This window comes from Telmatherina bonti (assembly GCF_933228915.1).
Source record: "Telmatherina bonti genome assembly, chromosome: 17".
In the NCBI taxonomy this organism is placed as follows: Eukaryota; Metazoa; Chordata; class Actinopteri; order Atheriniformes; family Telmatherinidae; genus Telmatherina; species Telmatherina bonti.
This window is the reverse complement of record NC_136615.1, coordinates 31,888,917-31,914,847: the sequence shown is the minus strand read 5'-3', so window position 1 is coordinate 31,914,847 and position 25,931 is coordinate 31,888,917. Positions and strand designations below refer to the sequence as shown.

Here is a 25,931-nt window from a genome sequence, read left to right as displayed (position 1 = left end):
AAACACCAGCAGTTTGGACATGAAACAAAATGTAAATAAAAGCCACATAGTTAGATAACAGTGTCTTGTATATTGTTATTGGTACAACTGGCTGAGAGATGTTAGGAATGTTGTTTCTCAGTGTATATAATTCACAATTTTTACAATGTTGCGATGGGGAAGGGGGCCCTGGAACGCTCTGGGCCCAGGAGCCTGTGCAGTTTTAATCCGGCCCTGAGCAGCACACATGCTCTGGGCTTCACCACCACTTCATGTTACACTCGTCTACGAGGCGGACTGACGTCACATGAAACCCAGGGGAGAATTTAGGCTTTAATAAATGCTTTAATCCAGCTAGATACTAACTTGTTGGTGTGTGGCGCCTCCTCTGTTATGAAGCATGAAGTTGGAGCTGCTCTGTCAGACTGAGGTCATTGATTTAGGCAGCAGCGCCACCTGCTGCTCAAACTGAAAAACTGCCAATAAAGTTTAGTAGAAATCTCAGTGGGACTGAGCCTTGCATGTAAATGAAAGAGAGAATATTGATAATAAATGTACAGATCACTGATGGTTTATAGATGAGGATATAATTAATGTGGTGTTGTATAGAAATCTGAAAAGGTTTGATTAGAAATAGACCATCTGAAACTGATGTGAATTTATTTTTGTCAACACAGTGTGTGATCATTTGCATTCATGGTCAGAGGCTGATTTAACATCAGGCAAAGGTGGCCTATCACCTTGAACTCTGATCCACCAGGGTCTCCGATAACACACAAACCTAGTGGGGGTGGGGGTGATTAAAAACATATTATTGAAATAATTAGATAAAAGACGATGAAAAAGGTTAAAACTGATAAATAGGAAATGATAATGGTGCTGATTTCATCCCTGATGACTCAGAGAGCTGCTAAATAACTCATCTGTTCAGGTCAATCACAACCAAATCTATCTCTATCCATCTCTCTCTATATATATATACACACACACACACACACACGTTTAATGTACAAAACTGAAAACATTTTAAAAAAAAAAAAAAAAGGAACTTAAGTAGTGATTGATCAGCCAATGGGGACCCACTTCCCCATAATGATACTGGAGTTTGGTCTGGTCCTTGCAACCCCACTTGGCCATATCTCCAAGCAAGGGACTGGAAATGCAGTTTGTCATTGTCTAAATAAACTTCTAGCAAACACAAACATCTGTGTTTTCCTCTGTAGATAAAAAATTTGATATCTAAAGAAACCAGACTATCAGTGTTGTGTTGTTTTGCAGGTTATTGTGTAGCTGCAGATGCAGCATCACAGCAGGCAACAAAGTCCCAACCAGTTCACCATCCAGTGTTCACCATTTATTTGCCTTCATCTTCAATCATCCATCCAAATAAAACGCAAAAATTTACATTATTTACATGATTGCTGTGATTCCCACTCTGACCAGAAGATTGATGACAGCTTTGAGTCTTAAACTGAGCAGGAAATGATATGGTAGAAAAATATTTACAATCAGAAAACTTCATCTCAAGTCTTCTTTACACTGATTTTTCTACATGACATGAAACTTTTCTACATATTTAACATCAACAGAGGAAATACAATCAGCTGCACGTTATGATAAAACAGCCTCTAGTTCAGCAATAAAGTCCAGATTTCAGCATCAAAACAGGTCAGTCTGGAATGATGTGCAATGCAAAAGGAACTGGATGCTGCAGGACGTGCCAGAGAACACACTGCACAGTAAAAATCTAACAAGATGACTTTACTGAGATAAATAAAGAAAATACTGAAGTTAAATTTAGTTTTGTCTTTTGAATGATCAAATAAAAAGAACTGGGTTATGCCCCTCAAACCTCCCATCATCACCAGCACGCCTGTTATTTACATTGAGACGACTCGTGTCTGTTAATGACAACTAGATCAGAATTAAATCACATTTATGATCAACTGTTTAAACCAGCGTGACGTTGTGTATCTGAGTCAAACACACGAGATGTAATCGAACAGGTGCAGTGAATCAGTCACTTTTATATTTTTATTGTGTTTCAAGGTCTGTTTGTTTGCACAAGAACTGAGCAGATTGTCCATTATTATGAACACTGACTCCAGGACAGAGCGGCTGCGTGAACGTGGTGTGGACGCTGTGGAGGAGCGTCATGGTGTCAGAGACGCTGTAGAAGGACAGGATACCTGCACTGTGATCCAGGTAAACTCCTACTCTGGAGGAACAAGGACCTGCGACCGGAGTGCTGATGCTGTTATGTCTGAACTCGTACCCGTCATGGAAACACTGCAACGCCCAGGAGTTGGTACCGTTTCCAAACGCACTTCCGTACCCTTGTCTGCTAATGGTCTTGTATGCAACCGCCACAAAACCTTCCTGCAACTCCACTTCCCAGTAACAGCGCCCTGTGAGACGTTCTCGACACAAGATCTGACTCCAGTCAGTAAATCTGTCTGGGTGATTAAGATAACCTCTTGAATGAAAATGACAAATTACCGTTAAGTCATAACTCAGCTCGAGGTGTGTGTTTGCAGTGTTTTTATCTAAGGTGATGGGGCACAAATATCTGCAGAATTCCTTGCTGGTCTTTGGTTCTGCTAGGAGGAGCAAAACCTCCTCATCAGGTACCGCTACTGTGGTTTTGGTCATTTCTTCAACAAGAATGTCCTGTAGTTCCCTTCTGGCCTCAGAAACAGCTGTTTCCACGTCCCGTGGGAAGCTCAGAGGACGGACACGGACGTCGGCGGAGTTTGGAGCTTCACCCTGATGCGACAGCAAACTGTAGCCGTTCAGAAACTGAATGTGGTCGTCTGTCTGTGAGAGCTGCTCCAGCTCTGTGTTCCTCCGTCTCAGCTCAGAGATCTCCAGCTCCAACCTCTCCTGAAGCCCGCGGACACGCGTCTCTTCGCTTTTCTGCCGAGATCTGATCTGCTGGCTCGCTTCAGCGCAGATGTCTTCGCAGCGCCGGACGGCCTCGTCCGCGGACTGCTTGATGGCTTCCTCCTGGTGCTGCAGCGCCTTCACCTCTCTGCTTTTCTCCTGGACCTTCTGCTGGAGTTTCAGCTGATCAGCCTTGAGCTCTTTCTGCTTGTCACTTACTTGTGCTGCAGCTGTGACTGTGTCGTGGCCTCTGTGTTCATCCATGGAGCACAGATAACAGATGCATGTATGATCGGTGCGGCAGAAAATCTTCATCACCTCATTGTGGCGGGAGCAGATGTTCTCCAGAAGCTCCTTGGATGGGTCGACCAGCTTGTGCTTTTTTAGTGCAGCGACGTTGTAGTGAGGCTGGAGGTGCTGTTCGCAGTAGGAGACCAGACACTGCAGACAGGACTTCACAGCTTTCAGCTTGTTCTCGGTGCAGAAATCACAGGACACGTCGGGAGGATCCACCGAGCCGTGACCTGCAAGAGCAGCTTGGACTCCTCCTGTCTTCTTCTCCTCCACCAGATCTACCAGCAACGTGTTCCTCACCAGGACAGGCCTCGGGCTGAAGGCCTGTCTGCACTGAGGACAACTGCAGGATTCCCTCTGCTCCTCTTCATCCCAGTAGTTTCTAATACACCTCATGCAGTAGTTGTGTCCACAGGGGATCGTTACTGGATCCTTCATCGGATCCAAACAGATGGAGCAGCAGAGGAGATCCTTTTCCAGATGAATTTCTTTCTGCGCCATGTTCATGTCTGAGAGAGTACAAACCAGGAAACAGGCTGAGGACGTTGGACTGTCTGACCACAGGAAAACCCGTTTATTTTTTTAAAGACACCACTATAAAAGTAGAAAATGACTATCATGAGTAGGTTGTATGCAAGTCTGAAAAAAACAGCAGAGTTTAAACAGCAGATCCACTCGAGATCTCTGGCGTGGGGAGTTTCACTGCGTAGCAAAACAGAAGACAAATGAGGTGATGTGTTCGCTACACTCTCAAAAATAGAGGTACAAGATAAGGACATTTCTGTACCTATAGGTACATTTTAAAGAAATGTTCTCTCAAAAGTACAATACTGGTCTTTAAGAGACCAGAAGCACACCTTCAGAGTACGAAAAAGGGTTCAAAGTGACATAAAGTACAAATTTGTACCATTTCGACCATAAGGGTACCTGCAGCATTGAAAAATGTAATGTTAATGGCTGTAATGTTACAAACTAGAGCAGAGTTAAGTGATGACAGTAGTACTACTTAACATTTACTACACCAGACAATGAAGGTCAGATGCTGCAAACTAAGTGTACGGCTGGTCAGTATTTGGAGTTTTTGAAGATTATTTCTAGATTAAAGATGAGATAATATTGCTAAGTTGCATGGACCAGGCCTAATTCTGTGAAAACATAAAAAAACATAACTTGATAAGGTGAGGTTGAACTTGATAAGGTACAAAAATAGACCAGAACTGAAGGGTACAGAAATGTCTTTCAAAAGAGTACACCCCCAGCGACAAGCATTTGTACCTTTTTAGGTACAAGATGGTACCTCTATTTTTGTGTGTGTAATGTGGACTTTGGTCACGCTGAGTTCGTGACGTGAAAGCTTCACTACGGAGGCATCTGTCACGGGATCGTATCAACATTACGTGATGAGTTTTATTATAAAAACGGGAAACTTGTTGATGAGATGATACTTTTGTGGTAAAAATGTGGAGAATAAACCGTATTGTGAAGGAAGAAACTGTGTGTGCAGGATATCAGAGAAATGTCTAATTTACCAGATGGGATTAAGTTGTACTTCCCACATATATGTAAAAAGATGGATGTAGCCTTCGTGACGTCACCCATAGGTTTCTGAAGAGCTGAACTGAAGCTCGGTGGTTCATGTGATGTGAGGAAAAAACTAACCCCTGGCACCCGAGGTAGAGTTAGTTTGATGTTTGATATTCAACAGATATTCGGACACCCAGTCTCCCGACCCGAAGCCACTTCGTCGTGGGGTTACAATGCACGATGCAACAGTCTTCTCAACTTCATACCTTCCTTCTATATTCGAAGACCCAGTCTCCTCGTAATAAATTGCCAACCCTACGCTGCTTTGGGTTGTGATAGCAAATTTCACCGCAGCGGTCTTCACCACCGGCAGATCGTTAGGGACCGTCAACAAATTAACGATAGCAGAATTTAAACATAACTATCTCCGCAACCACAGGGGCTATGAATATCAAAACAATTTTAAATCATTTACGATTTGTCTGTGAGTGCTACACTGCCTTTACTTTCTCCATTTTCATCAAGTGCTATTTTATATGAATTTTTAATTAATTCAAACATCAATAGGGTTTTTACTCACATGCCTTTTTACACACCTCAAATCACTGCCTAATTGCTCATCCAGTCCTGCCACACATTGCACAGCCTTTATTTACTCTATTTTCATCTTGTGTTTTATATGAATTTTTTCAGATTTTAAAATCATTAGCTTTTTAGTCATGTGACTTACACACCTCAAATCTCTACTTAATTACTCAGCTAGTCCTACCAAGGGACGTGATGGTGGTGATGATGATGGTGTTGCACAGGTGTAACTGCAGGCTGGATAATATCTGCAGGTACCATCAGAACAGAATACAGCGCATTTTGGAAAAAAAAAAAAAATCACAGTTTTATGTGATTATTAGTGATGGCAAGATCGAAACGGTGTTCCAGTCCGTATTGAAACTACTGAGGAACACAATCGAGACGTGGAAGTCATGTGACTGTTCCATATCACAATCCATTTTGTCCCCAATCATTCTGAAATACCACTGTTGTTAGTCAGACCCATAGGTCAGAACATACCTTGTGTCCAAAATGGAACAACTGGATAAATAAAAGAAAGTGAAAATGTTTACTAGATTCACAAATTTACTACATATTCATAAAATTAAAATACTGATATTCAAAATTGTTTTTTTTGTGTCTTTTCTGATTAGTGGCAGAGATGTGCGTGAAACATTCCAAATCTCTCCTAAACAGCTGTTTATTTGCAAAGTTTTCTCTCAGCGTTCTTTGAGAATTGTATTAGAATGGAAGGAAGTACAAAGCGTCCCAGGTAAGCTGTCTGGGATTACAGCTTCTTGAAGGGAAATAGGTTAAATGCATTGCATGCAACATTTGTTATAATAATACTACAACAACGTGGAGACACCTGCGGACCAAACTGATGTCTCCATCAGTCTTAATAAACTCAGTCCAGGGCTGATTTGAGCCAGCATTCAGTTTATGGTTGGTACAGTAACTATATTCATCATCAGAAACTTAATTCAAGAAGTAATTATTAATTCATTTTATTCATTGAACATTTGAGTTTACACTTTAATAAAGCCTACTATTTGAATTAATGAATTTCACACCTGAGCACAAAAAGACACAATTATTATATGTACATTCACACAAAGATCTTCATCTTCATCTTCTGCCGTTTATCCGGGGTCGGGTCGCGGGGGCAGCAGCCTAAGCAGGGAAGCCTAGACTTCCCTCTCCCCAGCCACATTTGCCAACTCTGCGGGGGGGATCCCGAGGCGTTCCCAGAGCCCAAGCCATGCGTCGAGGTGAGTCCAACTATATCTAGCCAGAACCGCTTAACCTCGCGCACAAGCTCAGGCTCCTTCCCCACCAGAGAGGTGACGTTCCATGTCCCTAGAGCCAGCTTCTGCAGCCGGGGATCGGACCGCCAGGGTCCCCGCCTCTTGCTGCCGCCCAGCTCACATTGCACCCGACCCCTACGGCTCCTCTCGCAGATGGTGAGCCCACGGGAGGTGGTGCCCATGTAACCCTTTCTGGTCCCTCCCCTAGACACCTGTTTGCCATGGGTGACCCTACCAGGGGCATAAAGCCCCAGACAACATAGCTGCTAGGATCTTTGGGACACACAAACCCCTCCACCACGATAAGGTGACGGCTCAGGGAGGGGTCACACAAAGATTAATTTTAATATTAGCTAAAAAAATGCAAAAGTTTTTAGAAGTATTCCTCCTCCTCACTTAGTTTTTGTTGTGTCCTGACAGGGAGACAAACTGGATGAGGCACTGGTCAACCTGACCTACTTGGACCCACAACCCTTTTTAATTGTGGACGTTGACAATTTCAGGAATTTTGTTAAGAAACTTGACCCCAATTACATTCTCCCATCCAGAAATACACTGAAATATGCTGAAGTCCATACTTCCATACTGACATCTCTAGAAACTAACAAAAGAAGATACAACAGACCAAACACATCAGGACACAGCAAAACCTTCTTTTTTATTGAGTTAAATAATTTGAAATCATATTTTTTGGCCACTAGGTGTCCCTGTGGTAATGCGTTCCGAGCATTACAAAAGATCAATTCTTTTATTGGAACAATAGTTCCAAATGATTTGATCCTTACGAATGTTCCATTTCGGCCATCACTAGGGATTATAAATAGTTTGTAGTTTACTGATCACTAATCCACATATACTAACTGAAACCATATGGTCTACACACTATCACAATCGCTTAAAAATCCAACTTTGAATAAAGCCAGACACACCAACTCCGGTCATCTAGAGCTGCCATCCTTCAGGTTTTAGTGCCACAACACAATTGATTCAAATAAAAGGCTTCTCCAACAACTAGTCATCTTCTGCAACTGCCTGTTAATGAGCCACTGATCTTGGCCAGGTGTGTTGCAGCAGAGAAACTAACACCTGCAGGATGAAAGCTCTCGAGGACCAGAGTTGATGGCCTCTGATCTGGGCAGTATAGATTAGCCTATCAAAGTATCCTGCTTTTAATTATGTATTGATGCAGGCAGTATTGTTCAACAGTTTAAATCACCCCCTCTTCACCCGAGTGTCCAAGGCATGTGGATGCAGGTCCGATGATACGATTACAAAATTGATCATTGAACTGCGGCCCAGGGAGTCCTGATGCCAGGTGTACATATGGACACTCTAATGTTCAAACATGGTGTTAATTATGGACAATCCATGACGAGCACAGAAGTCCAATAACAAAACACCAATTGCATTCAGAGTACGGGGACCATGCCTCCTAATCACTACCCTCCAGGTCTCACTGTCATTGCCCACATGAGCATTGAAGTCCCCCAGCAGAACAATGGAGTCCCCAGAGGGATCAGCCTCCAACACTCCCTCCAAGGACTCCAGAATGGGTGGGTACTCTGAACTGCTGTTCGGTGCATAAGCACAGACAACAGTCAGAACCCGCCCCCCCACCTGAAGACGGAGGGAAACTACCCTTTCGTCCACCGGGGTAATGAGAATGCCTGCACCTGCTCGGCACCTCTCACCATGAGCAACTCCAGAACAGAAAAAGTTCCAGCCCCTCTCGAGGGTACTGGTTCCAGAGCCCAAGCCACGTGTCGAGTTGAGTCCAACCGCTCATCTCGCGCACAAGCTCAGGCTCCTTCCCCACCAGAGAGATGACATTCCATTTCCCTAGAGCCAGTTTCTGCAGCCGGGGATCGGACCGCAAGGATTCCTGCCTCTTGTTGCTTCCCAGCTCACATAGCACCTGACCCCTACTTTAAATGACTACCATGTTTGCTATGACCTGCCACTAGGAGGCAGTCATAAGCTACTGGTTGATGTAAGGAGAAGAGGAAGAAGTAATCAGGCCAAGTTGGTACATCTGTGTGGTGCATCCTTCCAGCTTGTTTGTTTGTTCTTTCTGCTGATGGCTGCCTTGGCATCTGCAGCACCTTTCATAAAGTGATGGTCGCATCTCAAATTGAGCTCTGATTGAGAAATGAATACCCCTCCAAACCAATGATTCCTGATTGAGTAAATTTGGTTTTATTCTTCCTCTCCTCCTCCTTTTGCTTTACTGATTGAAACGTGTCCCACTTGTCTTATCTGTCTTGGAGATAGATGCTTCCATAAATTGTTTAAATTCCTTGGGGAATAAGTAAGTCTCCTCGATGACGTGGAATGAGGAGTGCCACGTTTTATTTTAGACCTTTTGTTAAATTTTGTTGTTGGCTTGTGTGGTTTTGTTTTAAGTCTATTAAAACTGTCATTGTTCAATTTGTTTGATTAGTTGCTATTCTATTTTTAAGGGTTATATAAGTAGATAATACTTGTGACTGTATATTTCAATGACATTTTTAAATTTTGTACCTTCAGTGTGTTTACTTTCCTCTTTAGTCATTCTTTTGTATTTTAGTTTTCACGGTGCACAATAAAAACTAAATATTATTCAAAATATCTTGAATAAGAATCAAATAAACACAAAAAAAGACCTTTTATGATAGTTCATACTTCTACTCACTCAGTGTGAAACCTGTTTGGATGAAGACACAGATTTTTAGACCAATTAGGTGACATCAGATAATTTCCCATGCTACACCTGACGACCTCTCAAAGCACGCTAGTGTGACATGGCACGGTGGTTGAAAACAGTGGTACACAGTGGTAGTCTACGAAAAGATAAATGCAGAAATCTAGCTGAACATCAGTCTTTTAATCCGCTGTATGATCTTTAAGGGTAAAAGGTGACTTGACAACTGTCTCAGTGTGGTGCTGAAGTTTCAGGTCCGAGTCCAGTACGACAACAAGACTTCTGGCTTTGTCATTAGTTTTAACATAGCTGACTGCTGACTTTTAATCTTTTTTTCTTTGGCTGCAAAAACTCTTATTTCAGTTTTGTCTTCATTTAACTAAAGGAAGATCTGGCTCATTTGGTCTTTAATGTGGTCATATGCATCTGATCAGACTGTATGAAAACACATAAAAAATGGATGAATGAAATCAAAGTTATTCTTTTATTTTACGATGTAGAGCTGACAGAAGCTGCTCCACATGGAGGGTCAGCTGTTTGAAGGGGAACATGAATTCATGGACATCTTTACGGCACATTTAAATGCCGTTTCTGTGAAATGCACATTGAACACATGGAGAACATCTAATCCAGCTGGGTAGGGAGGAGAAATATATCCTGGAACAAGTCACTTTGTATAGGAAGATGTATGAATGAAGCAAAAGGGAGATATTTATATCTGGAAAGGAGGAAGGTAACGAATCAGATGGAGACAGACACTAGCCTACCAATGTGGGACTGGCCAGACAAGGATCCAGAGTGTTAGAACTGATCCCCCAATACCTCATAAAGCTCCACATACTGCACCCCACTACAACCCACCTACCTCTTTATGGATCTCTTAGAACAGGTCTACTCAATTAGATGTTCAGGTGGGCCTGATTTTCAAATTTAAAAAAAAAAAAATTATCAGAGCAGCACATAAAGTAAGGTAAAATCAATCAGTCAAAATGAATAAATAAATAAATAAAAAGATACATTTACATTTTGAAAAGTAAGTAGTTTATTAATTTTTCTAATTTAAATTCAGTCCCACATGACAAGGTCAAATGCACAAAATTAAGTTATGAAAATAAATTCCAGTCAGAACCTATGTTTCTCCTAACTTTTAACAAAAACGTCCAATATACAATATAATCTTTAAACACCGCCACACACTCATTTCCTATTAAACACATCGGTTTGGTGCTCGAATGTGACGGCAAAATACACAAATACTTATCAGTCCAGGTGGGGTTAAATCTGCGGTTTTTGTTGTCAGTTTTGCGTTTTTGGGACAGAGAGCGACATGCTAGCTAGCGCTACAACTTCAAAACACAACAACACGCGCTGCGTTTGATGTCGCTAGGCAACCAAGTGCTACTTTCAAGGTCTGCACAACTGTAGGAATGTAGGCTACTTAATCAGCGTAGGAATGACTGAGGGCAGATTAATATCTTTATTCTTTTACATAAGCTGAGCCACATAGAAGTTGGTTCGGGGCCGCATGTGGCCCGCGGGCCGCTATTTGAAGAGGCCTGTCTTAAAACGTTGATGATCCAGATTATTAATATGAATGTTTTATTTTTCATGACCTTTTGTGCACGTTAGTGAGAAGGAAATGATCAATTCCGTTTTCACTACGGTACACACAGCCCTCTGGGTTTCTCATGTATAAAAGTAGCTCTGTCACTGAGTGCAACAGCAACCCAGGAGTTATTAAAGAGAAAGACAGAAATTTGCTGCTATGGCCGCGTCTCTGGATCTCAACCCGACTGATCTGCTTCAGACTCATAAACAGGCGCCTGCAGCTGTGGCTCAGGCCTGGTGAAGGAGGAAACCCAGCATTTGGTGATGTTTATGGACTATATGGGGATCAAGCACGCTGGGGGCCCTGCCTGTTTGGTCTGGGGGCTGTTGTCATGACGACCGCTGCTGTTTGGGTGGTGCGGGGTCCAGCCCTGCAGCTTCACGGCTGCGGGGTGGCCCCTTTGCTGCCTGGGAGTTGTGCGGTTGCCGTGGCGGCTGCCCCTATGAGCATGCGGGGGACTGGCTCCTGGTGTGGATGGATCCCTCGGTACTGTTTCTTCACATCAGCACCAAGTCAGAACTTTTATCACTTAATGTTTTTAGTTGTTTTATTAACCTGCGTTTAGTTAAAGAGACTTATTCAGGGAATTATGTTTTTTGGGGAATGTGTGTGTGTGTGTGTGTGTGTGTGTGTGTGTGTGTGTGTGTGGGGGGGGGGGGGGGGGGTTTGCTCTATGTCCTTGTGTGTGTGTGTGTGTGTGTAACAAGCTTGTGTCTATTATTTTTAAATGCCTTGTCACCCACTGTAATCCTTATAACTTGATTTTATCTTGTAAAGCACTTTGTGTTGCCCGTGACATGAAAAGTGCTCAAGAAATAAAGTTTGATTTGTTTTATTTGATATAGATTCACGAGGAATCGCCTGGAAACGATTATAACTGAAGTATTAAACATGATGGTTTTCTCTAGTGATGCTCATTTGTCCGATTACTTCAGGGTCCCTGAAGTAACGGAGACTTTGTATAAAACTGGTTGCAATTTCTAAAGTTTTCCCAAGATACTTTTGTTAAAGTCCTTGAATTAAAACCTGAAAGTTCATTTAGTGGAACGCAGAAGCCAAATCCTAAAACTAATCTGTCTAAACCAGGGGTGCCCAAAGTCAGTCCTCCAGGTTTTCTGTGTATCCCTGCCCCAACACACCTGGCTTCCATTACCTGGATCCAAAAGCCAATGAAGTTCTGCACAGTGACTGATTAGTTTGAGTCAGGTGTGCAGGATTGTGGCCCTTAAGGACCAGACCAGGGTACCCCTGGTATAAATATGTCTTCCTGTAACTGTACCATCACCTCATCTTAACCGCTCCGTTCCTGGAAAGAGGCGAGCGGACGCACATGCCTTTGAAAAAGGATCGTGTTTTATTTACAGGGTTTTCAGAATTACAATATAAATGATTTATAGAGCGAGTCTCCAGATGGAGAATCCATTAAGAGCAAAAGGAGGATTGCAGGAGGGTTTGTGTTTATCATTTTTTGTCAGCTTTGTAATGTGGCAGCTTTGGTGGAGGGAAAATCCTTTTCTTCTTTAAGCAGCCTCCTCTTCCTCGTCTTCTTCTCGTCCCCCCCCCCCCCCATCTGTTCTCCTGCTCAGTGGCTTTCACCTTTCTTTCCTACAACCTGCGGAGCAACCAAGAAGAGATTAGTGTGTGATACTGTGAAGGACAACACGACGTCCTGCTGCTGTTTCGAACCCTTTTAAAGTCGTTCATGTTGGTGGCCTGGACTGGAGTGCCGATGAACGTCAGGTAGTTGATCTTTGTTGTCTCCTCGTCTCCTTGGTTGGACTTGACAAACAACTGGTGGAAAGAAAAGATATTTCAGACAACAGAACTCCAGAAATCCTGGTTCCTTCAAAGCTTTGGACAACCGTTTACTAAATGTTTAGGTAAAAAGTTGACTTTTCAGCTTTGTCTCAACAGAAGACGATGATTCTCGGGACAACTGGGTCTGTTTGGGTTTACAGCTCCAAACTCGATGCAACATGACAGACATCTTCACCCTGAGTTGTGAGAATCACTTCACACAAAGTTTAACTCTTCTATTGACCTGAAGAACTTTGTCCAGTTCTTTGCAACAATTCAGCACAATATAGGCTGTGCATAAGACGACGTGGGATCCATGGTTCCTCGTATTTAGAAAAAACAGAAAAAGAATATCGCACTTCCTCCAGCACAACATAACACCTGCATCCAACTGGACTCGCAGCAGTCACACTTATCTACAATGTCCCCTGTGGATTGATTATTGCTTGTACTGTTCTCACTGTCAGATGCATATCGCTTTGGAGAAAAGCTTCTGCTAAATGACTGTATAATAGAATAGATCCAAACTGGTTAATAGTAAGTCTCCTTTGGCATCTGGATTAAGAGACTGAGCAAATATATACAACTTCTGGCTGATAATCAGTCCATGATGTGCCCATAGTTACAATGGTCAATGTCCTGGAAAACCTCATCATGATGAGAATCTCCCGTTCCACCTCATCATGATGAGAATCTCCCGTTCCACCACATCACCATGAGAATCTCCCGTTCCACCTCATCATGATGAGAATCTCCCGTTCCACCACATCACCATGAGAATCTCCCGTTCCACCTCATCATGATGAGAATCTCCCGTTCCACCTCATCACCATGAGAATCTCCCGTTCCACCTCATCACCATGAGAATCTCCCGTTCCACCTCATCACCATGAGAATCTCCCGTTCCACCTCATCACCATGAGAATCTCCCGTTCCACCTCATCATGATGAGAATCTCCCGTTCCACCTCATCATGATGAGAATCTCCCGTTCCACCTCATCATGATGAGAATCTCCCGTTCCACCTCATCACCATGAGAATCTCCCGTTCCACGTCATCACCATGAGAATCTCCCGTCCCACCTCATCACCATGAGAATCTCCCGTTCCACCTCATCACCATGAGACTCTCCCGTTCCACCTCATCACCATGAGAATCTCCTGTTCCACCTCATCATGAAGAGAATCTCCCGTTCCACCTCATCATGATGAGAATCTCCCGTTCCACAATATCACCATGAGAATCTCCCGTTCCACCACATCACCATGAGAATCTCCCGTTCCACCTCATCATGAAGAGACTCTCCCGTTCCACCACATCACCATGAGAATCTCCCGTTCCACCTCATCATGAAGAGAATCTCCCGTTCCACCTCATCATGATGAGAATCTCCCGTTCCACCATATCACCATGAGAATCTCCCGTTCCACCACATCACCATGAGAATCTCCCGTTCCACCTCATCACGATGAGAATCTCCCGTTCCACCCCATCATGATGAGAATCTCCCGTTCCACCTCATCATGATGAGAATCTCCCGTTCCACCCCATCATGATGAGTATCTCCCGTTCCACCTCATCATGATGAGAATCTCCCGTTCCACCTCATCACCATGAGAATCTCCCGTTCCACCTCATCACCATGAGAATCTCCGCTTCCACCACATCACCATGAGAATCTCCCGTTCCACCTCATCATGATGAGAATCTCCCGTTCCAGCTCATCACCATGAGAATCTCCCGTTCCACCACATAACCATGAGAATCTCCCGTTCCACCTCATCATGAAGAGAATCTCCCGTTCCACCTCATCACCATGAGAATCTCCCGTTCCACCTCATCATGATGAGAATCTCCTGTTCCACCCCATCATGATGAGAATCTCCCGTTCCACCTCATCATGATGAGAATCTCCCGTTCCACCTCATCATGATGAGAATCTCCCGTTCCACCACATCACCATGAGAATCTCCCGTTCCACCTCATCACCATGAGAATCTCCCGTTCCACCTCATCATGAAGAGAATCTCCCGTTCCACCTCATCACCATGAGAATCTCCCGTTCCACCTCATCATGATGATAATCTCCCGTTCCACCCCATCATGATGAGAATCTCCCGTTCCACCTCATCATGATGAGAATCTCCCGTTCCACCCCATCATGATGAGAATCTCCCGTTCCACCTCATCACCATGAGAATCTCCCGTTCCAGCTCATCACCATGAGAATCTCCCGTTCCACCACATCACCATGAGAATCTCCCGTTCCACCACATCACCATGAGAATCTCCCGTTCCACCTCATCACGATGAGAATCTCCCGTTCCACCCCATCATGATGAGAATCTCCCGTTCCACCTCATCATGATGAGAATCTCCCGTTCCACCTCATCACCATGAGAATCTCCCGTTCCACCTCATCATGATGAGAATCTCCCGTTCCACCACATCACCATGAGAATCTCCCGTTCCACCACATCACCATGAGAATCTCCCGTTCCACCTCATCATGATGAGAATCTCCCGTTCCACCCCATCATGATGAGAATCTCCCGTTCCACCTCATCATGATGAGAATCTCCCGTTCCACCTCATCATGATGAGAATCTCCCGTTCCACCTCATCACCATGAGAATCTCCCGTTCCACCTCATCACCATGAGAATCTCCCGTTCCACCTCATCACCATGAGAATCTCCCGTTCCACCACATCACCATGAGAATCTCCCGTTCCACCTCATCACCATGAGAATCTCCCGTTCCACGTCATCACCATGAGAATCTCCCGTCCCACCTCATCACCATGAGAATCTCCCGTTCCACCTCATCACCATGAGACTCTCCCGTTCCACCTCATCACCATGAGAATCTCCTGTTCCACCTCATCATGAAGAGAATCTCCCGTTCCACCTCATCATGATGAGAATCTCCCGTTCCACAATATCACCATGAGAATCTCCCGTTCCACCACATCACCATGAGAATCTCCCGTTCCACCTCATCATGAAGAGACTCTCCCGTTCCACCACATCACCATGAGAATCTCCCGTTCCACCTCATCATGAAGAGAATCTCCCGTTCCACCTCATCATGATGAGAATCTCCCGTTCCACCATATCACCATGAGAATCTCCCGTTCCACCACATCACCATGAGAATCTCCCGTTCCACCTCATCACGATGAGAATCTCCCGTTCCACCCCATCATGATGAGAATCTCCCGTTCCACCTCATCATGATGAGAATCTCCCGTTCCACCCCATCATGATGAGTATCTCCCGTTCCACCTCATCATGATGAGAATCTCCCGTTCCACCTCATCACCATGAGAATCTCCCGTTCCACCTCATCACCATGAGAATCTCCCGTTCCACCTCATCATGAAGAGAATCTCCCATTCCACCACATCACCATGAGAATCTCCCGTTCCACCTCATCATGATGAGAATCTCCCGTTCCAGCTCATCACCATGAGAATCTCCCGTTCCACCACATAACCATGAGAATCTCCCGTTCCACCTCATCATGAAGAGAATCTCCCGTTCCACCTCATCACCATGAGAATCTCCCGTTCCACCTCATCATGATGAGAATCTCCTGTTCCACCCCATCATGATGAGAATCTCCCGTTCCACCTCATCATGATGAGAATCTCCCGTTCCACCTCATCATGATGAGAATCTCCCGTTCCACCACATCACCATGAGAATCTCCCGTTCCACCTCATCACCATGAGAATCTCCCGTTCCACCTCATCATGAAGAGAATCTCCCGTTCCACCTCATCACCATGAGAATCTCCCGTTCCACCTCATCATGATGATAATCTCCCGTTCCACCCCATCATGATGAGAATCTCCCGTTCCACCTCATCATGATGAGAATCTCCCGTTCCACCCCATCATGATGAGAATCTCCCGTTCCACCTCATCACCATGAGAATCTCCCGTTCCAGCTCATCACCATGAGAATCTCCCGTTCCACCACATCACCATGAGAATCTCCCGTTCCACCACATCACCATGAGAATCTCCCGTTCCACCTCATCACGATGAGAATCTCCCGTTCCACCCCATCATGATGAGAATCTCCCGTTCCACCTCATCATGATGAGAATCTCCCGTTCCACCTCATCACCATGAGAATCTCCCGTTCCACCTCATCATGATGAGAATCTCCCGTTCCACCACATCACCATGAGAATCTCCCGTTCCACCACATCACCATGAGAATCTCCCGTTCCACCTCATCATGATGAGAATCTCCCGTTCCACCCCATCATGATGAGAATCTCCCGTTCCACCTCATCATGATGAGAATCTCCCGTTCCACCTCATCATGATGAGAATCTCCCGTTCCACCTCATCACCATGAGAATCTCCCGTTCCACCTCATCACCATGAGAATCTCCCGTTCCACCTCATCACCATGAGAATCTCCCGTTCCACCACATCACCATGAGAATCTCCCGTTCCACCTCATCATGATGAGAATCTCCCGTTCCACCTCATCACCATGAGAATCTCCCGTTCCACCTCATCATGAAGAGAATCTCCCGTTCCACCACATCATGATGAGAATCTCCCGTTCCACCTCATCATGATGAGAATCTCCCGTTCCACCTCATCACCATGAGAATCTCCCGTTCCACCTCATCACCATGAGAATCTCCCGTTCCACCTCATCACCATGAGAATCTCCCGTTCCACCTCATCACCATGAGAATCTCCCGTTCCACCTCATCATGAAGAGAATCTCCCGTTCCACCACATCACCATGAGAATCTCCCGTTCCACCTCATCACGATGAGAATCTCCCGTTCCAGCTCATCACCATGAGAATCTCCCGTTCCACCTCATCACCATGAGAATCTCCCGTTCCACCTCATCACGATGAGAATCTCCCGTTCCACCCCATCACGATGAGAATCTCCCGTTCCACCTCATCATGAAGAGAATCTCCCGTTCCACCTCATCATGATGAGAATCTCCCGTTCCACCTCATCACCATGAGAATCTCCCGTTCCACCACATCACCATGAGAATCTCCCGTTCCACCTCATCACCATGAGAATCTCCCGTTCCACCTCATCACCATGAGAATCTCCCGTTCCACCTCATCACCATGAGAATCTCCCGTTCCACCTCATCACCATGAGAATCTCCCGTTCCACCTCATGATGAGAATCTCCCGTTCCACCACATCACCATGAGAATCTCCCGTTCCACCACATCACCATGAGAATCTCCCGTTCCACCTCATCATGATGAGAATCTCCCGTTCCACCCCATCATGATGAGAATCTCCCGTTCCACCCCATCATGATGAGAATCTCCCGTTCCACCTCATCATGATGAGAATCTCCCGTTCCACCTCATCATGATGAGAATCTCCCGTTCCACCTCATCACCATGAGAATCTCCCGTTCCACCTCATCACCATGAGAATCTCCCGTTCCACCTCATCACCATGAGAATCTCCCGTTCCACCTCATCATGAAGAGAATCTCCCCTTCCACCACATCACCATGAGAATCTCCCGTTCCACCTCATCTTGAGAATCTCCCGTTCCACCTCATCACCATGAGAATCTCCCGTTCCACCACATCATGATGAGAATCTCCCGTTCCACCTCATCATGATGAGAATCTCCCGTTCCACCTCATCACCATGAGAATCTCCCGTTCCACCTCATCACCATGAGAATCTCCCGTTCCACCTCATCACCATGAGAATCTCCCGTTCCACCTCATCACCATGAGAATCTCCCGTTCCACCTCATCACCATGAGAATCTCCCGTTCCACCTCATCATGAAGAGAATCTCCCGTTCCACCACATCACCATGAGAATCTCCCGTTCCACCACATCACCATGAGAATCTCCCGTTCCACCTCATCATGAAGAGAATCCCCCGTTCCACCTCATCATGATGAGAATCTCCCGTTCCACCTCATCATGATGAGAATCTCCCGTTCCACCTCATCATGATGAGAATCTCCCGTTCCACCTCATCATGATGAGAATCTCCCGTTCCACCTCATCACCATGAGAATCTCCCGTTCCACCACATCACCATGAGAATCTCCCGTTCCACCTCATCACCATGAGAATCTCCCGTTCCACCACATCACCATGAGAATCTCCCGTTCCACCTCATCATGATGAGAATCTCCCGTTCCACCACATCACCATGAGAATCTCCCGTTCCACCTCATCATGAAGAGAATCTCCCGTTCCACCTCATCATGATGAGAATCTCCCGTTCCACCTCATCATGATGAGAATCTCCCGTTCCACCACATCACCATGAGAATCTCCCGTTCCACCACATCACCATGAGAATCTCCCGTTCCACCTCATCATGATGAGAATCTCCCGTTCCACCCCATCATGATGAGAATCTCCCGTTCCACCTCATCATGATGAGAATCTCCCGTTCCACCTCATCATGATGAGAATCTCCCGTTCCACCTCATCACCATGAGAATCTCCCGTTCCACCTCATCACCATGAGAATCTCCCGTTCCACCTCATCACCATGAGAATCTCCCGTTCCACCTCATGATGAGAATCTCCCGTTCCACCCCATCACCATGAGAATCTCCCGTTCCACTTCATCATGAAGAGAATCTCCCGTTCCACCCCATCATGATGAGAATCTCCCGTTCCACCACATCACCATGAGAATCTCCCGTTCCACCACATTACCATGAGAATCTCCTGTTCCACCTCATCATGATGAGAATCTCCCGTTCCACCTCATCATGATGAGAATCTCCCGTTCCACCCCATCACCATGAGAATCTCCCGTTCCACCACATCACCATGAGAATCTCCCGTTCCACCACATTACCATGAGAATCTCCCGTTCCACCTCATCATGATGAGAATCTCCCGTTCCACCTCATCACCATGAGAATCTCCCGTTCCACCTCATCACCATGAGAATCTCCCGTTCCACCTCATCACCATGAGAATCTCCCGTTCCACCTCATCACCATGAGAATCTCCCGTTCCACCACATCACCATGAGAATCTCCCGTTCCACCTCATCACCATGAGAATCTCCCGTTCCACCACATCACCATGAGAATCTCCCGTTCCACCTCATCACCATGAGAATCTCCCGTTCCACCTCATCACCATGAGAATCTCCCGTTCCACCACATCACCATGAGAATCTCCCGTTCCACCACGTCCCAAAGCTGCTCTGTTGGATGTAGATCTGGTGACTGTGGAGGCTGTTGGAGGACATTGAACTCGTCGTCATGGTGGAGAGGATGTGAGCTTTGTGACATGGTGCATCATCCTGCTGGAGACGTTACGCTGCACTGTGGTGCATTTCAGTTTCTCCAGTGCTCTCCAGACAGTTCTGAAGGAAAATGGCTCCAATCTGGTACTAATGAGGAGGATCTAATAAAGTAGAAGTCCAGCAGCAATATACTGAATCGTGTTGCGTTCTGTCAGCAACGGTGGGCTACAGGTCTTGTGAATATTACATCTGTGCAGCCAAAAGCAGAGCTAATCTAAGGATCCAGTCTGTATGTTAAATGTGATGGAGAAATCTGATGTGATCTGCCGTCAGGAACTGAGCGGGTCAGTCGTTCACAAAGCACGCCGTGGAATTTATCAGGAAGATTAATAACTAACAGCTTCAGTCATAATTATTGATTTAAATGAGAAACTCAACTTTTAGTTGAATAAAAAACATTGAAATGTGAACAGCAGATGTGTTAGGATGCACGTCTTACATGGTATCTCTTACCGTAACACTCTGCACGTTCTGAAACTTGACGTAACGTAGAGGAATCAGACCATCATCCTTGTAGTCTTCCTCTGAGAGCTCCAGAGTCTGAGTGGCTTCACTTCGCTCTGCATCGTCAAAGCCCATCGACCGAGGGAGATTGATGAACACCTTCAGAACCTTCGGGGCTTGGGCTGACACGGGGAGCAACAGATGAGATGTTGTAGGGAAAGGAAGGATGCTTCAGCATCACCTCCAGCGACTGACGACAGTCAGCAGCAGGAAAAACTCACCGAAGTCTGAGGACTGTAACTTCATTGAGAAGAGTTTCACCGGCTGGTTGAAGGCAATCGTTATCAGTAGCTGGTGAAAGAAAGATCCAACAGTAAGGCTGAGAAATCAGCATCATGACCTGTACATGAGCTCCACTGCATACCTGTTCATCACAGTCAGACTCCAGGTAGGAGGAGTCTTTACTTAAACAGTTGTCGAAGCCGCAGTCGTCGCTCTCGTTGAGGCACTCGCAGCCAGCTTTGTTGACAAAAGGCATGAGGTCCATCTGAAACACACAGCAGACGACACAAGTTTAACTTCTGGTTTAATCCATGTTTTTAGTTGTTGTTGTTGCAAAAATCTGACATTTTGCATGGCTGCTGACATCGTTATTTAGACGCCACGTTCATCACACAGCAGTGTGAAGTTCACACACGCAGAAGAAGACATGACATCACACGCAGCATGTTGTGTTTACAGAAGTAAACATGAAAGAAAAGTGTTTAGGAACTGATTTGGAAGTTATTCAAGAGTGAAAAAAGGTAAAAATATGAACGTTGTGAGGAAAAAGAGAACACAAATCCTAACGATGATTTTCTGTGCAGCAGTGGCTGCTGCCTCTGTACATCTGTCTCAACCTGGCGCAGGTTTCTGGCGTCTGTCTTGCTTCAAGGACGTGAAAGTTGGATGAAATGCAGCATGGCAGTTCAGACTGAGGCCATGAAGAGACTGTTAACCTGACATGTGACACATGAAGGCACAACACAATGCCATGAACACCTTCATGCTCAGCAGACGCTCCTCCCTTTGCAGGAGGTTTAGTTTGGAAAACCAAACTCCTGAGACACACGTTGCTTTGAACTATGGCAGCTTCCGAAACTGAAATTATTTTCACACAACTTCATACAAAACTACAGTTCAGACATGAAACTCAGCTATAGTGTCATATCCAAGCAGCTAAGTTTGAGTGTTTCAAAATAAATTATTAGTAAGCTGTTAAGCTTAAATTTAATATCTAACTGGTTCAGAAGTTATTCTTTTTCTAAAGGACATTATGTTGGGACTGACTGGGAATCAGGGGGACATTCATGCGATGCAAATGAAAAGAGAGGGCTAAAACACACTGGAGCCTGTAAAAAGAGCTGCGTCAACTGGAAGCACAGATGGTGGGCGGGACAGAAATAATCATAACTAATTGACCAATAGAAACAATTATTTACAGATTAGTCAACTATTAAATAATTGTCAGTTGCAGCTCTAATAATTATACAGTAGTGGTTTGTGTCATCATGACAAACGCGGTTCCTTGAGATGCAGTATTTTACAGATTATCTGGACTGGATGTATGATGGGAGACTAAACATATCAATCCGATGACGTGTTCTGAACACGAGGTTGGTTTATCTCATTGTGCTGAAATAAAAGGAAAATGACATGCAAATAACAGAGTCTAGCCGGTGTTACAGCAGCCTGTGTCTACGCTACAGGTGGCGTAAAGTCACTCATTCACATCTGACTTAAACTGGATGGTAGACAAGCGCAGCCGTGTTCAACTTAGCATGACGTCACAGTAAAAAGAATAGAAAAAGAAGTGAACCCTGTCCTGAGAAGAACGGGCAAACAGATCTGTTTTACTCTACACGGGACTTCAGACATGATGGACTTATTGAAAGATCTCGAACTGCTACGTTCTCAGGAAGACATACATAATAATATAATCAGACATACATAATAATAAAAACAATAAGATAATAAATAAAACTAAAAAAATAATAAGACATACATGATAATAATAATAATCATAATTCTGTTCTGCAATCATTGAATTTGTCAATAAAAAACAAGATGAAACATGTTGGTTTAAAGTGATTCTTCTTTGTTTCAGTTGGACTTTAATACGTGTTTTTTATCAACAACATTCCTGTAAATTTTTTTAATTGAGATAATTATAGTTATTTTTATTGTTCTTTAGTTATGGACTTTTGTGTCTGAGATAAAAGTTGGAGTTTTGTTCTTACGACATTGAGGAGTGGCATTACAACCGGGATATGATGCAGATATGCATGATGGCAGTTCCTGTTTACGTCTGAATTTGTTCTTTGAGGACATTTCTGTGGTGAAATCTGTACAACATGTGGTGAGTGTCAAGAAAGTGGGAAGCAATCTACGAGCCAGTGAAAAAGTAACGGAGCAGGAACTCCGATCTTGTGAACTCTTACTGTAACTGATGCTCTTCATTCCCACGAATCGAACCTGACTCCTGAATTTTCTTGACTTTTAATTTGGTAACAAGCTAGATCATTTCTGAAAGAAGTCAAGGAGTTAATGAAGCAGAATGAGCCTTTTCACAGGGAGTCACTCTAGAAATTTCCGCACCACAGGTAGATCTGTGTAAAGTATTCACAGGGTTGCGGCCCGAGCTACATCAGGTGTTGACGCCCCTCGTTGCTGACCGATTCATCCGGCTTTTATCGAAAAAATTGTAGAAATCCAGCAGCAAAGTGGCATAGTGGTTAGCACTGCATTGTCACAGCAAGAAGCTCGCTGGTGCCAGTCTCTGCTTCAGTTTGCATGTTCACTCCATCACTTCTGAGCTTCTCTGGATGAAAGTGTTTGCCAAATTCTGCTTCTTTTCTTTTCCAGACAAATATCTTCTCTATAACAGCAGAAGGTTTCAGGAACAGGTACTCACATATCCCTTAGGAATGTCTGAGTCCTCGCTGTTTCCCGGGTCATTCTCTGTGTGCTGTTTGAGCTTCTCCTCCAGACCTGCAGCGTCTGCCCCCTGGTACTGATCCACCCGGACCCGGTTCCTGAAGAACAAGAATGTCGGCGTGGCTGAGATGTTGTTGGCTGCTGCTGTCGCCTAAAAAAGAAACGAAAGAAGTTTCATTAAACTGACTTTGAGGTGTAAACAGAGCTCACACCAGTAAGACTGAAACGTTGACTTTTGGTATTTCATTCTTTACCAGCTGCAACAAGAGAGATCACTTTTTACTTTTACTTTCCCTTCCTGTAAACCTGAAACAACAGTCTCTCCACTAAGTCATGATTTAACACAGAAAGTAACATCTGGTTTACAATTTCAAGCCTTTAAACTGAAGGAGGAAATAATCTAGTAAAAAAGTACATGCTACATCTTTTAACATTTCTTTCTTTTACTATACTTTATCTAAATTATTCAAGACTTAATGCAGAGTAATAACCATGAAAGGGACTTAGGAGGTCAGATTTACCTGACAGACATGAACGTCGACTTCAAGGAAGACGACTTGTGGATACTTGTTGCTCAACATGTTGAAAGCTGGAGCTATTCTGACACAAGGCCGACACCTGAGGAAGCAGAACAGAATGGCAGCGTTGAGCTCTAATCCTTTAATATTCCTGTTATACACTGTAACAACTGTTGTCTTTCTGTCCTCTTCTCCCCACAAAGCAGAGGCAGATGGCTGCCTGTCCTTGAGCCGGGTTCTGCCGGAGGTTTCCTTCCTGTTAAAAGGGAGTTTTTTCCTTCCCACTGTCGCCAGTGTGCTTGCTCAGGATGGAGATTGATCTGTTGGTTTCCTTATATAGGCTAATTTCCTAACTGAAATCAAGAAAAATTACGAGCAAAAAGAAGTTTAATTAAAAAAAATAAATAAATAAATTTTTAAAAAAAGTTTGCTTTTAAGCATCAATATTGAAGAATTTTGAGAATCGCAATTTAAATCGAATGGGCACCCAAAAAATCGGAATCAAATTGGGACAAAAGCTTATTGTCACAGCCCTCATAAATAAAGTTGAATTGAATTGAAAAGATAGTGTTCCGTGGAAATTTTACTTCACGTTGTGTGATGAAAGAAATTTGAAATAAACATGTCTTATATATAAATAACTACAACATGCACGAAAACATGGATCTGACAGAACTACTACAATGCATGCTCAATAACATTGTAATTCTTCCCCCAAACCCAATTCATTTATACAATTATGAGTTTTTAAAAAGCCAATAATTTACAGTTTTACCATCAAATCAAACTTCCTGGAGACAAATCACAACCTTATAAATAAAGATTTTAAGCATGTGATGAAACTTGCTTGCAGTTAAGGTGCTAATTTCCCCAAGCAAAAGCATTTATTACATATGAATAACCCTCCACATGTAAGTAACCTAAAGATAACCTATGATAATAACATTGTTACTACACCTTTATAGCAGGTTTCTGTAGAAATGCTATGTCATTGCATGCAGAGCTAGTTAGCTTGCCTGCTAACGAAGGCGTGCTAACCTTTCATAAAAAGGAAACATTAAGTCATTTAGCTTCTGTCACCACTCTATAACTGTTAACAGGGAAATTTTAAACCTTCCTACATTGACTGAAGCCTGGTTACGCGCTCGAGCTGGAGGCTGATGTGGTTGTCTTATCTTACCCGGCCATAGTGAACTTCACCACGGCGAGCCTCGAGCCGGCGGCCGCCAACTCCGGTTGGAAGTCCGGGTCGCTTCCGATTACTTTAACACCAACCATGGTGCAGTTTGTTACTGTATCCTGAACTTGTTGCCTCTGGTGTTGTCCTCAGCAGTAAATAATGCTGTCTAATAAATATAAAATGTTTTGTTTTTAGCTTTATGTCAGTAAATTAGCCGACTAGCTGTCCGGCGCTGAAGCACACCTTCAGATACAGTGAGCAAGATGGAGACTCCTGATTGGCTAACACACAACCGGAAAAGGCGGAGTCTTCTTCTTCTTCTTCTTCCTCTCTTTTAGCACAGCAAGCCACATACAGCAAACGGGGCATTGTTGCCCCCCTCAGCCTGGATTCCGTCATTATCAAACAGCCCCCTAATCAACATAAATAAATAAATAAATAAATCTTACTATATGATTATTTGGGGAATTTATTCTATCCATCAGCACTTCACCCTGTCATGTATCCTCACATACTGTAGCATAGGAAGCAAGTGGGCCTTTAAGTACTTCGATCAGGGGCCCACAGTATTTGTATTTATTTTGACCTCCATTAGCTATTGCAATAGAGCTTTTCTTCCTGGAGTCAATACAAGATTCCTCTCATAATACAATAATTACATCAGTTTTCTATACAACCTTAACAGTGATAGCACATAATGAGCACATCACACCCCCACCCTACCCACACACACATACATACACACTCACATACACACACACTCTGTGGTCACAAAGTCTGTTATTATTCCTGCAATAAAAGAGAGATAGCCTTCCTCATTGTGGTCTCTTACAGTTTCAGTTTGTCCAGTGATGAGAGTAGTTACTGAACAATTACTAC

General features: G+C 44.2%; 2 protein-coding genes across 2 annotated transcripts; both read right to left on the bottom strand.

The window, feature by feature from the left end:
* Positions 1–2,013: 2,013 nt before the first annotated feature.
* LOC306768166 (E3 ubiquitin/ISG15 ligase TRIM25-like) lies at positions 2,014–3,715 on the bottom strand (the record flags this gene model as incomplete). Its single annotated transcript, XM_079256398.1, has 1 exon — positions 2,014–3,715. Exon 1 carries the CDS (start codon positions 3,661–3,663, stop codon positions 2,014–2,016), a length of 1,650 nt encoding a protein of 549 aa, XP_079112524.1. The 5' UTR covers positions 3,664–3,715.
* An 8,143-nt stretch (positions 3,716–11,858) lies between these two features.
* Positions 11,859–25,320, bottom strand: txnl1 (thioredoxin-like 1). The gene is made up of 8 exons (XM_079256801.1): positions 25,053–25,320; positions 23,876–23,972; positions 23,332–23,505; positions 20,803–20,925; positions 20,660–20,729; positions 20,388–20,560; positions 12,512–12,616; positions 11,859–12,437 (listed from the first exon to the last, which is right to left on the bottom strand). Exons 1-8 carry the CDS (start codon positions 25,148–25,150, stop codon positions 12,408–12,410), a joined length of 870 nt encoding a protein of 289 aa, XP_079112927.1. The 5' UTR covers positions 25,151–25,320; the 3' UTR covers positions 11,859–12,407.
* Between the last annotated feature and the right edge of the window lie 611 nt (positions 25,321–25,931).

Coding starts and splice junctions, on each gene's coding strand:
- txnl1 (XM_079256801.1), bottom strand. CDS start 25,150: ATGGTTGGTGTTAAAGTAATCGGAAGCGACCCGGACTTCCAACCGGAG. Junction 23,506..23,875: donor TCGACGTTCATGTCTGTCAG/GTAAATCTGACC, acceptor TTTCTTTTTTAG/GCGACAGCAGCAGCCAACAA. Junction 12,438..12,511: donor ACATGAACGACTTTAAAAGG/GTTCGAAACAGC, acceptor GTTGCTCCGCAG/GTTGTAGGAAAGAAAGGTGA.